The sequence below is a fragment of the Oncorhynchus masou genome, chromosome 14 (genome assembly GCF_036934945.1).
Source record: "Oncorhynchus masou masou isolate Uvic2021 chromosome 14, UVic_Omas_1.1, whole genome shotgun sequence".
NCBI classification, from domain to species: domain Eukaryota; kingdom Metazoa; phylum Chordata; class Actinopteri; order Salmoniformes; family Salmonidae; genus Oncorhynchus; species Oncorhynchus masou.
Window position 1 is genome coordinate 36,464,288 of NC_088225.1, and position 13,433 is coordinate 36,477,720.

The 13,433-nt window shown below is 39.8% G+C and overlaps 1 protein-coding gene across 1 annotated transcript in view; it reads left to right on the forward strand.

The window, feature by feature from the left end:
* The first annotated feature begins 11,292 nt into the window (after nucleotides 1–11,292).
* Nucleotides 11,293–13,433, forward strand: part of LOC135553791 (transmembrane protein 114-like) — a 39,873-nt gene continuing 37,732 nt past the window's right edge. Inside the window, exon 1 of the mRNA XM_064985738.1 lies at nucleotides 11,293–11,670. Within this exon, the coding sequence (XP_064841810.1) occupies nucleotides 11,490–11,670 (181 nt within the window). The 5' untranslated portion in view covers nucleotides 11,293–11,489. The remainder of the gene's footprint in view (nucleotides 11,671–13,433) is intronic.

The following is a 13,433-nucleotide window of genomic DNA, read 5'->3' on the forward strand; positions in this document are numbered from 1 at the left end:
TGTATCTGTGCCATTATTATTGACGCGGTCTGTGAACTGTGTTGTGCACGTTTGAAATTGGCACAATACCTGTTAGCAAAGGTGTCAGCTAGAGATGACATGCAGGAGCTTGCAGGGACCTGTAGTCTTGCTTGATGTCTGCGTTGATGCTAATTATCATTTTCGAATCTGAGAGTAAATAGAGACGGATATATTGATGAAAGTCACCTTGTCCGAGAGAGATTTACACGGTTATCAAAACGTCACACCAGGGTGGCCTACAGGAAACACAGCCCTTATTTTAACCGTATCTGAAATCCCCTTTGGTAAAAATGAATGGTGGAAAAACAATTTGGAACCATTTCCCTGTTTGACTGCTAGGTTTTATTGGTATTATGACACCTCCACTGTGGAGCTCTATAAAGCAGAAACACTTTGGTTTTTACCAATACAGAAAGGCATTTTATAGACTTCCACTGTCTCCAAGAGTTGCTGAATTTCCAATTTACTCTCACAGGTGAGATGAAATGATATAATGTATCGACTTTGCTCATGATGCGATCCGCTCAAATGTAACACCTGTAATTACAGTCGATACAAACGCAGTAACTTTGCTTCCAACAGCACAAGTAGAAGTTAGGTATCCGGTGTATTATATTGGTAAATGTTTTTTATAGGAGCACCAGTGTATACCAGTATATACATGGTGGTACTGGTACAGAGTCAATGTGGAGGTTATATACAGGGGTACCAGTACAGAGTCAATGTGGAGGCTATATACAGGGGTACCAGTACAGAGTCAATGTGGAGGTTATATACAGGGGTACCGGTACAGAGTCAATGTGGAGGCTATATACAGGGGTACCGGTACAGAGTCAATGTGGAGGTTATATACAGGGGGTACCAGTACAGAGTCAATGTGGAGGTTATATACAGAGGGTACCAGTACAGAGTCAATGTGGAGGTTATATACAGAGGGTACCAGTACAGAGTCAATGTGGAGGTTATATACAGGGGGTACTGGTACAGAGTCAATGTGGAGGCTATATACAGGGGTACCGGTACAGAGTCAATGTGGAGGCTATATACAGGGGGTACCGGTACAGAGTCAATGTGGAGGCTATATACAGGGGGTACCGGTACAGAGTCAGTGTGGAGGCTATATACAGGGGTACCAGTACAGAGTCAATGTGGAGGCTATATACATGGTGGTACCAGTACTGAGTCAGTGTGGAGGTTATATACAGGGGTACTGGTACAGAGTCAATGTGGAGGCTATATACAGGGGTACCGGTTCAGAGTCAATGTGTGGAGGCTATATACAGGGGGTACCAGTACAGAGTCAATGTGGAGGCTATTTACAGGGGGTACCGGTACAGAGTCAATGTGGAGGCTATATACAGGGGGTACCGGTTCAGAGTCAATGTGGAGGCTATATACAGGGGGTACCGGTTCAGAGTCAATGTGTGGGGGCTATATACAGGGGGTACCGGTTCAGAGTCAATGTGTGGGGGCTATATACAGGGGGTACCGGTTCAGAGTCAATGTGTGGGGGCTATATACAGGGGGTACCGGTACAGAGTCAATGTGTGGGGGCAATATACAGGGGGTACCGGTACAGAGTCAATGTGTGGGGGCACAGGTGTCGAGGTAATTGAGGTAATTATGTACACGCAGTTAGGGTTGTTAAAGTAGTTATGCATAGATATTAACAGGGAGTTGTAGCAGCATATTGGGGGGGGGGGGATAGCCTGGGTAGACATTTGATTAGATGTTCAGGAGTCTTATGGCTTGGGGCTAGAAGCTGTTTAGAAGCCTCTTGGACCGAGACTTGGTGCTCCGGTACCGCTTGCCGTGCGGTAGCAGAGAGAACAGTCTATGACTAGGCTGGCTGGAGTCTTGGACTATTTTTAGGTTCTTCCTCTGACACTGCCTGGTATAGAGGTCCTGGACGGCAAGAAGCTGGGCCGTACGTACTACCCTCTGTACTGCCTTGCGGTTGGAGGCCGAGTGGTTGGAGGCCGAGCGTTTGGAGGCCGAGCGGTTGGAGGCTGAGCGGTTGGAGGCCGAGCGGTTGGAGGCCGAGCGGTTGGAGGCCGAGCGGTTGGAGGCCGAGCGGTTGGAGGCCGAGCGGTTGCCATACCAGGCAGTGATGAAACCCGTCAGGATGCTGAGGGGGGATAGGTTTTGTCGTGCCCCCTTCACGACTGCTACTGATACTACTGATAGTACTTCTGATACTACTGATACTACTATTGATGCTACTGATACTACTACTGATGCTACTGATACTACTACTGATACTACTGATACTACTACTGATGCTACTGATACTACTACTGATGCTACTGATACTACTACTGATGCAACTACGATTTCTACTGATACTACTATTGATACTAATGAAACTACTGAAACTACTGATACTACTATTGATGCTACTGATACTACTGATACTACTGATACTACTACTGATGCAACTACGATTTCTACTGATACTACTATTGATACTAATGAAACTACTATTGATGCTACTGATACTACTATTGATACTAATGAAACTACTGATGCTACTGATACTACTATTGATACTAATGAAACTACTGATACTACTGATACTACTATTGATACTAATGAAACTACTATTGATACTAATGAAACTACTGATGCTACTATTGATACTAATGAAACTACTGATACTACTATTGATACTAATGAAACTACTGATGCTACTGATACTACTACTGATACTAATGAAACTACTATTGATACTAATGAAACTACTGATGCTAATGAAACTACTGATGCTACTATTGATACTAATGAAACTACTGATGCTAATGAAACTACTGATGCTACTATTGATACTAATGAAACTACTGATGCTACTGATACTACTATTGATACTAATGAAACTACTGATGCTACTATTGATACTAATGAAACTACTGATGCTAATGAAACTACTGATACTACTGATACTACTGATGCTACTGATACTACTATTGATGCTACTGATACTACTATTGATGCTAATGAAACTACTCATGCTAATGAAACTACTGATGCTACTACGGTTGCTATTGATACTACGGATACTACTATTGCTGCTAATGAAACTACTGATGCTAAACTACTGAAACTACTGATGCTACTGATACTACTACTGGTATTATTACTGATACTACTGATACTACTATTGATGCTACTGATACTACTGATACTACTGATACTACTATTGATACTACTGATACTACTGATACTACTGATACTACTGATACTACTACTGATACTACTGATACTACTACTGATGCTACTGATACTACTGATACTACTGATACTACTACTGATGCTACTGATACTACTGATACTACTGATACTACTGATACTACTACTGATGCTAGTGATACTACTGATACTGCTGATACTACTATTGATACTACTGATACTACTGATACTATTGATACTACTGATGCTACTGATACTACTATTGATGCTTCTGATACTACTGATACTACTGATGCTACTACTGATACTACTGATACTACTGATACTACTATTGATGCTACTGATACTACTACTGATACTACTGATACTACTGATACTACTATTGATGCTACTGATACTACTATTGATGCTACTGATACTACTGATACTACTATTGATACTACTGATACTACTGATACTACTTCTGATACTACTGATACTACTATTGATGCTACTGATACTACTATTGATACTAATGAAACTACTGATGCTACTGATACTACTATTGATACTAATGAAACTACTGATACTACTGATACTACTGATACTACTATTGATGCTACTGATACTACTATTGATGCTAATGAAACTACTGATGCTAATGAAACTACTGATGCTAATGAAACTACTGATGCTAATGAAACTACTGATGCTAATGAAACTACTGATGCTAATGAAACTATTGATACTAATGAAACTATTGATACTTATGAAACTACTGATACTAATGAAACTATTGATACTAATGAAACTATTGATACTAATGAAACTACTGATACTACTGATACTAATGAAACTACTGATACTACTTTTACTAATGAAACTACTGATACTGATACTACTATTGATACTAATGAAACTACTGATACTACTGATACTACTGACACTAATGAAACTACTACTGGTATTATTACTGATACTACTGTTGCTACTGATACTACTACTGATATTATTACTGATACTACTGATACTACTGATACTACTACTGGTATTATTACTGATACTACTGTTGCTACTGATACTACTGATACTACTGATACTACTTCTGGTATTATTACTGATACTACTGTTGCTACTGATACTACTGATACTACTGATACTACTACTGGTATTATTACTGATACTACTGTTGCTACTGATACTACTGATACTACTGATACTACTGATGCTACTGATGCTACTGATGCTACTGATACTACTGTTGCTACTGATACTACTGATACTACTGATGCTACTGATGCTACTGATGCTACTGATGCTACTGATACTACTGTTGCTACTGATACTACTGATACTACTGATACTACTTCTGGTATTATTACTGATACTACTGTTGCTACTGATACTACTGATACTACTGATACTACTACTGGTATTATTACTGATACTACTGTTGCTACTGATACTACTGATACTACTGATACTACTGATACTACTGATGCTACTGATGCTACTGATGCTACTGATACTACTGATACTACTGATACTACTGATGCTACTGATACTACTGATGCTACTGATGCTACTGATGCTACTGATACTACTGATGCTACTGATACTACTGATACTACTGATACTACTGATGCTACTGATGCTACTGATGCTACTGATACTACTGATACTACTGATACTAATGAAACTACTGATACTACTGATACTACTGATACTACTGATGCTACTGATGCTACTGATGCTACTGATACTACTGATACTACTGATGCTACTGATGCTACTGATGCTACTGATACTACTGATACTAATGAAACTACTGATACTACTGATACTACTGATACTACTGATGCTACTGATACTACTGATGCTACTGATACTACTGATACTACTACTGATACTACTGATACTACTGATACTACTGATACTACTGATACTACTGATACTACTGATACTACTGATACTACTGATGCTACTGATACTACTGATACTACTGATACTACTGATACTACTGATACTACTGATGCTACTGATGCTACTGATACTACTGATACTACTGATGCTACTGATGCTACTGATACTACTGATGCTACTGATACTACTGATACTACTGATGCTACTGATGCTACTGATACTACTGATACTACTGATACTACTGATACTACTGATACTACTGATGCTACTGATACTACTGATACTACTGATACTACTGATACTACTGATGCTGCTGATACTACTGATACTACTGATACTACTGATACTACTGATACTACTGATACTACTGATGCTACTGATACTACTGATACTACTGATACTACTGATACTACTGATACTAATGAAACTACTGATACTACTGATGCTACTGATGCTACTGATGCTACTGATGCTACTGATACTAATGATACTACTGATACTACTGATACTAATGCTACTGATGCTACTGATGCTACTGATACTACTGATACTACTGATACTAATGATACTACTGATACTACTGATACTAATGAAACTACTGATGCTACTGATGCTACTGATACTACTGATACTACTGATACTACTGATACTACTGATACTACTGATACTAATGAAACTACTGATACTACTGATACTACTGATGCTACTGATACTACTGATACTACTGCTGATACTACTGACTACTGATACTGCTGATGATACTGCTGATGCTACTGATACTACTGATACTACTGATACTACTGATACTACTGATACTACTGATACTACTGATACTAATGAAACTACTGATACTACTGATGCTACTGATGCTACTGATACTACTGATACTACTGATACTACTGATACTACTGATACTACTGATGCTACTGATACTACTGATACTACTGATACTACTGATACTACTGATGCTACTGATGCTACTGATACTACTGATGCTACTGATACTAATGAAACTACTGATACTACTGATACTACTGATGCTACTGATACTACTGATACTACTGATGCTACTGATACTACTGATACTACTGATACTACTACTGGTATTATTACTGATACTACTGATACTACTGATACTACTGATACTACTGATACTACTGATACTACTGATGCTACTGATACTACTGATGCTACTGATACTACTGATGCTACTGATACTACTGATACTACTGATACTACTGATACTACTGATGCTACTGATACTACTGATACTACTGATACTACTGATACTACTGATGCTACTGATACTACTGATACTACTGATACTACTGATGCTACTGATACTACTGATACTACTGATACTACTGATACTACTGATACTACTGATGCTACTGATACTACTGATGCTACTGATACTACTGATGCTACTGATACTACTGATACTACTGATACTACTGATACTACTGATGCTACTGATACTACTGATACTACTGATACTACTGATACTACTGATGCTACTGATACTACTGATACTACTGATACTACTGATGCTACTGATACTACTACTGATACTACTGATACTACTGATACTAATGAAACTACTGATACTACTGATACTACTGATACTACTGATACTACTGATACTACTGATGCTACTGATACTACTGATGCTACTGATACTACTGATACTACTGATACTACTGATACTACTGATACTACTGATACTACTGATGCTACTGATACTACTGATACTACTGATACTACTGATACTACTGATACTACTGATGCTACTGATACTACAACTGATACTACTGATACTACTGATACTACTGATACTACTGATACTACTGATACTACAACTGATACTACTGATACTACTGATACTACTGATACTACTGATGCTACTGATACTACTGATACTACTGATACTACTGATACTACTGATACTACTACTGATACTACTGATACTACTGATACTACTGATACTACTGATACTACTGATGCTACTGATGCTACTGATACTACTACTGATACTAATGAAACTACTGATACTACTGATACTAATGAAACTACTGATACTACTGATACTACTGTTGCTACTGATACTACTGATACTACTGATACTACTGATACTACTGATACTACTACTGATACTACTACTGATGCTACTGATACTACTGATACTACTGATACTACTACTGGTATTATTACTGATACTACTGTTGCTACTGATACTACTGATACTACTGATACTACTGATACTACTGATGCTACTGATACTACTGATACTACTGATACTACTGATGCTGCTGATACTACTGATACTACTACTGGTATTATTACTGATACTACTGTTGCTACTGATACTACTACTGATGCTACTGATACTACTACTGATACTAATGAAACTACTGATACTACTGATACTATTACTGGTATTATTACTGATACTACTACTGATGCTACTGATACTACTACTGGTATTATTACTGATACTACTACTGATGCAACTGATAATACTGTTGCTACTACTATTACAACTACCGATGCTACTAATCCTACTGGTGCAACTGATACTACTGATACTACTACTGATGATACTGATACAACTACTAATGATACTGATACAACTACTAATGCTGCTGATACTACTGATACTACTACTTATGCTACTGTTACTATTGATGCTACTAATTCTACTCATGCTACTACTGACACTATGTATAATACTACTGATGCTATTGATACTACGTATACTACTGATACTACTACTGATACCAATACTGATACTACTCCTGATATTACTGATAGTACTACTGATACTACAGATACTACTACTGATACCAATACTGATACTACTCCTGATTTTACTGATAGTACTACTGATACTACTGATACCAATACTGATACTACTGATACTACTACTGATACCAATACTGATACTACTCCTGATTTTACTGATAGTACTACTGATACAGATACTACTGATACTTCTGTCACTACTACTGATTTTACTGATAGTACTGATACTATCAATCAATGGAATGTATTTATGAAGCCCTTTTTACATCAGCTGATGTCACAAAGTGCTGTACAGAAACCAGCCTAAAACCCCAAACAGCAAGCAATGCAGGTGTAGAAGCACGGTGGCTAGGAAAAACTCCCTAGAAAGGCCAAAACCTAGGAAGAAACCTAGAAAGGAACCAGGCTATGAGGGGTAGCCAGTCCTCTTCTGGCTGTGCCGGGTGGAGATTATAACAGAACATGGCCAAGATGTTCAAATGTTCATAGATGACCAACTGGGTCAAATAATAATAATCACAGTGGTTGTCGAGGGTGCAAAAGGTCAGCACCTCAGGAGTAAATGTCAGTTGGCTTTTCATAGCCGATCATTGAGAGCATCTCTACCACTCCTGCTGTCTCTAGAGAGTTGAAAACAGCAGGTCTGGGACAGGTAGCACGTCCGGTGAACGGGTCAGGGTTCCATAGCAGCAGGCAGAACAGTTGAAACTGGAGCAGCAGCACGGCCAGGTGGACTGGGTACAGCAAGGAGTCATCAGGCAGGTGATACTACTGATACTAGTGATAATACTGGTAGTACTGATACTACTATTGATACTAGTGATACTACTGATACCAGTGTTACTACTGACGCTACTGATACTACTATTGATACTAGTGATACTACTATTGATACTAGTGATACTACTAGTGATACTAGTGATACTACTAGTGATACTACTATCGATAATACTAGTGATACTACTAGTGATACTACTATCGATAATACTAGTGATACTACTAGTGATACTACTATCGATAATACTAGTGATACTACTGATACTACTATTGATACTACTGATACAACTATTGATACTAGTGATACTGCTAGTGATACTACTAGTGATACTTCTAATGATACTAGTGATAATACTGGTAGTACTGATACTACTATTGATACTAGTAATACTACTGATACTAGTGTTACTACTTACGCTACTGATACTGCTATTGATACCAGTGATACTACTATTGATACTAGTGATACTGCTATTGATACTAGTCATACTACTATTGATGCTAGTGATACTACTACTGATACTAGTGATACTACTAGTGATACTACTAGTGATACTTCTAATGATACTACTACTGATACTACTGATACTACTATTGATACTAGTGATACTACTTGTGATACTAGTGATACTACTAGTGATACTACTGATACTACTATTGATACTAGTGATACAACTGATACTACTATTGATACTAGTGATACTACTTGTGATACTAGTGATACTACTAGTGATACTACTGATACTACTATTGATACTAGTGATACTACTGATACTAGTGTTACTACTACTGCTGCTACTGATACTACTAGTGATACTAGTGATACTACTAGTGATACTTCTAATGATACTACTGATACTACTATTGATACTAGTGTTACTACTTACGCTACTGATACTGCTAGTGATACTAGTCATACTACTAGTGATACTAGTGATACTACGAGTGATACTACTATTGATACTGGTGATACTACTATTGATACTAGTGATACTACTATTGATACTAGTGATACTACTGATACTACTATTGATACTAGTGTTACTACTTACACTACTGATACTACTATTGATACCAGTGATACTACTATTGATTCTAGTGATACTGCTATTGATACTAGTCATACTACTAGTGATACTAGTGATACTACTACTGATACTAGTGATACTACTATTGATACTAGTGATACTACTAGTGATACTAGTGATACTACTATTGATACTACTGATACTAATATTGCTACTAGTGATACTAGTGATACTAGTGATACTACTGATACTAATATTGCTACTAGTGATACTAGTGATAGTACTAGTGATACTAGTGATACTACTAGTGATACTAGTGATACTAGTGATACTACTAGTGATACTAGTGATACTAGTGATAGTACTAGTGATACTAGTGATAGTACTAGTGATACTACTAGTGATACTAGTGATACTACTAGTGATACTACTAGTGATACTACTAGTGATACTAGTGATACTAGTGTTACTACTGATGCTACTGATACATACACAGAGATCATAACGAACATTCAAAATGCACAATGTCTGTCCCACGCTACCCTCATCTGGCCCAGGACGGTACTACACTCTACTGATCGACCGTCTTGTAGGACAGGGTTTTCCAAACTTGTTCCTCACCCACCCTCTGGGTCCTGGGCACCTCTTGGTCCTGTACCCACCCCACCCCACCCACACACACACCCCAAGGGTGCACGTTTATATCTTTCCCCTAGCAATACACAGCTGATTACAATAACCAACTCATCATCAACCTTTAATTATTTAAATCAGCTGTGTAGCGCTAGAGGAAAAACCTAAACGTGCACAGACGGGCCCCGAGACTGAGTTTGGGAAACCCGGTGGTAGGTAGACTACTTCAGTACCAGACCAGGACACAGAGATACACCTCCACTCCACAGATGGCAGATACACACTCTGACATAGAGACACAACAGCTCTGATCTCTCACTCCCACCTAATCTCTCTCTCTGTTCCTCTCTCTCTCTCTGTTCCTCTCTCTCTGTTCCTCTCTCTCTCTCTGTTCCTCTCTCTCTCTCTGTTCCTCTCTCTCTCTCTCTCTCTCTCTCTCTCTCTCTCTCTGTTCCTCTCGCTCTCTCTGTTCCTCTCTCTCTCTCTGTTCCTCTCTCTCTCTCTGTTCCTCTCTCTCTGTTCCTCTCTCTCTGTTCCTCTCTCTCTCTCTGTTCCTCTCTCTCTCTCTCTCTCTCTCTCTCTCTCTCTCTCTCTGTTCCTCTCTCTGTTCCCCTCTCTCTCTCTCTCTGTTCCTCTCTCCCTCTGTTCCTCTCTCTCTCTGTTCCTCTCTCTCTCTGTTCCTCTCTCTCTCTCTGTTCCTCTCTCTCTCTCAAATTATTATTATTATTGACTTTTTCAATGATAATCTTCATCTCCCTCGCTCTATCTTCTGACTTTTACCCTCTCTGATTCCCTCCCTTTCCCCCCCCTCTCTCTCTCTCTCTCTTCTTGTAATCTTCCTCTCTCCCTCTGTGCTTCTCTCCCTTTCCCTCTCTCCTCCTTCCTCTCTCTCTAACTCTCTTCTTGTCCTCTTCCTCTATCCCTCTCTCTGTGTTTCTCTCCCTTTCCCTCTCTCTTCCTCTCTCTTCCCCCCTCTCTCTCTCTTCTTGTTCTCCTACTCTCTCCCTCTGTGTTTCTCTTCATTTCTCTTTCTCACTCCCTCATGCTCTGTACATCTCTTTCTTTCTCGCTCTGATTTGCCTCACCACGTCTATCACTCTCTCTGTTTCCCTCTCTCCTCTCTCCTCTCCTCTTCTCGGTATGGTGAGGATGACTCTGGGAGCTCTGGCACTGTTTGTAGCTGTGTGTGGAGTGTCCAGTTTTGTGTTGCTGGGGGTGGCTATAGGGACAGACTACTGGTACCTCATAGATGTCGCTCAGAGGGAAAACATCTCCAACCTCTCTCTCAACTCACACTCAGGACTATGGAGGACCTGCAACTGTAAGTCACTGCGTGTTACTTTTCTTTGAGCAGTGAGTCAGATACTGGTCCTTTGTGGTTTAGTGTGACCATCTGTAGCTCAGCTGGTACAACCAGGTTATAGCATGTATAGTGTAGTCCCCTGTAGCTCAGCTGGTACTACCAGGTTATAGCATGTATAGTGTAGTCCCCTGTAGCTCAGCTGGTACAACCAGGTTATAGCATGTATAGTGTAGTCCCCTGTAGCTCAGCTGGTACTACCAGGTTATAGCATGTATAGTGTAGTCCCCTGTAGCTCAGCTGGTACTACCAGGTTATAACATGTATAGTGTAGTCCTCTGTAGCTCAGCTGGTACAGCATGGTACTACCAGGTTATAACATGTATAGTGTAGTCCCCTGTAGCTCAGCTGGTACTACCAGGTTATAGCATGTATAGTGTAGTTCCCTGTAGCTCAGCTGGTACTACCAGGTTATAACATGTATAGTGTAGTTCCCTGTAGCTCAGCTGGTACTACCAGGTTATAACATGTACAGTGTAGTCCCCTGTAGCTCAGCTGGTACAGCATGGTACTATCAGGTTATAGCATGTATAGTGTAGTCCCCTGTAGCTCAGCTGGTACAGCATGGTACTACCAGGTTATATCATGTATAGTGTAGTCCCCTGTAGCTCAGCTGGTACTACCAGGTTATAACATGTATAGTGTAGTCCCCTGTAGCTCAGCTGGTAATATCAGGTTATAGCATGTATAGTGTAGTCCCCTGTAGCTCAGCTGGTACAGCATGGTACTACCAGGTTATAACATGTATAGTGTAGTCCCCTGTAGCTCAGCTGGTACAGCATGGTACTACCAGGTTATAACATGTATAGTGTAGTCCCCTGCAGCTCAGCTGGTACTACCAGGTTATAACATGTATAGTGTAGTTCCCTGTAGCTCAGCTGGTACAGCATGGTACTATCAGGTTATAGCGTGTATAGTGTAGTCCTCTGTAGCTCAGCTGGTACTACCAGGTTATAACATGTATAGTGTAGTCCTCTGTAGCTCAGCTGGTACAGCATGGTACTACCAGGTTATAACATGTATAGTGTAGTCCTCTGTAGCTCAGCTGGTACAGCATGGTACTACCAGGTTATAACATGTATAGTGTAGTCCCCTGTAGCTCAGCTGGTACTACCAGGTTATAGCATGTATAGTGTAGTCCTCTGTAGCTCAGCTGGTATTACCAGGTTATAACATGTATAGTGTAGTCCTCTGTAGCTCAGCTGGTACAGCATGGTACTACAAGGTTATAACATGTATAGTGTAGTCCTCTGTAGCTCAGCTGGTACAGCATGGTACTACCAGGTTATAACATGTATAGTGTAGTCCTCTGTAGCTCAGCTGGTACAGCATGGTACTACCAGGTTATAACATGTATAGTGTAGTTCCCTGTAGCTCAGCTGGTACAGCATGGTACTACCAGGTTATAACATGTATAGTGTAGTCCTCTGTAGCTCAGCTGGTACAGCATGGTACTACCAGGTTATAACATGTATAGTGTAGTCCCCTGTAGCTCAGCTGGTACTACCAGGTTATAACATGTATAGTGTAGTCCCCTGTAGCTCAGCTGGTACTACCAGGTTATAACATGTATAGTGTAGTCCCCTGTAGCTCAGCTGGTACAGCATGGTACTACCAGGTTATAACATGTATAGTGTAGTCCTCTGTAGCTCAGCTGGTAAAGCATGGTACTACCAGGTTATAACATGTATAGTGTAGTCCTCTGTAGCTCAGCTGGTACAGCA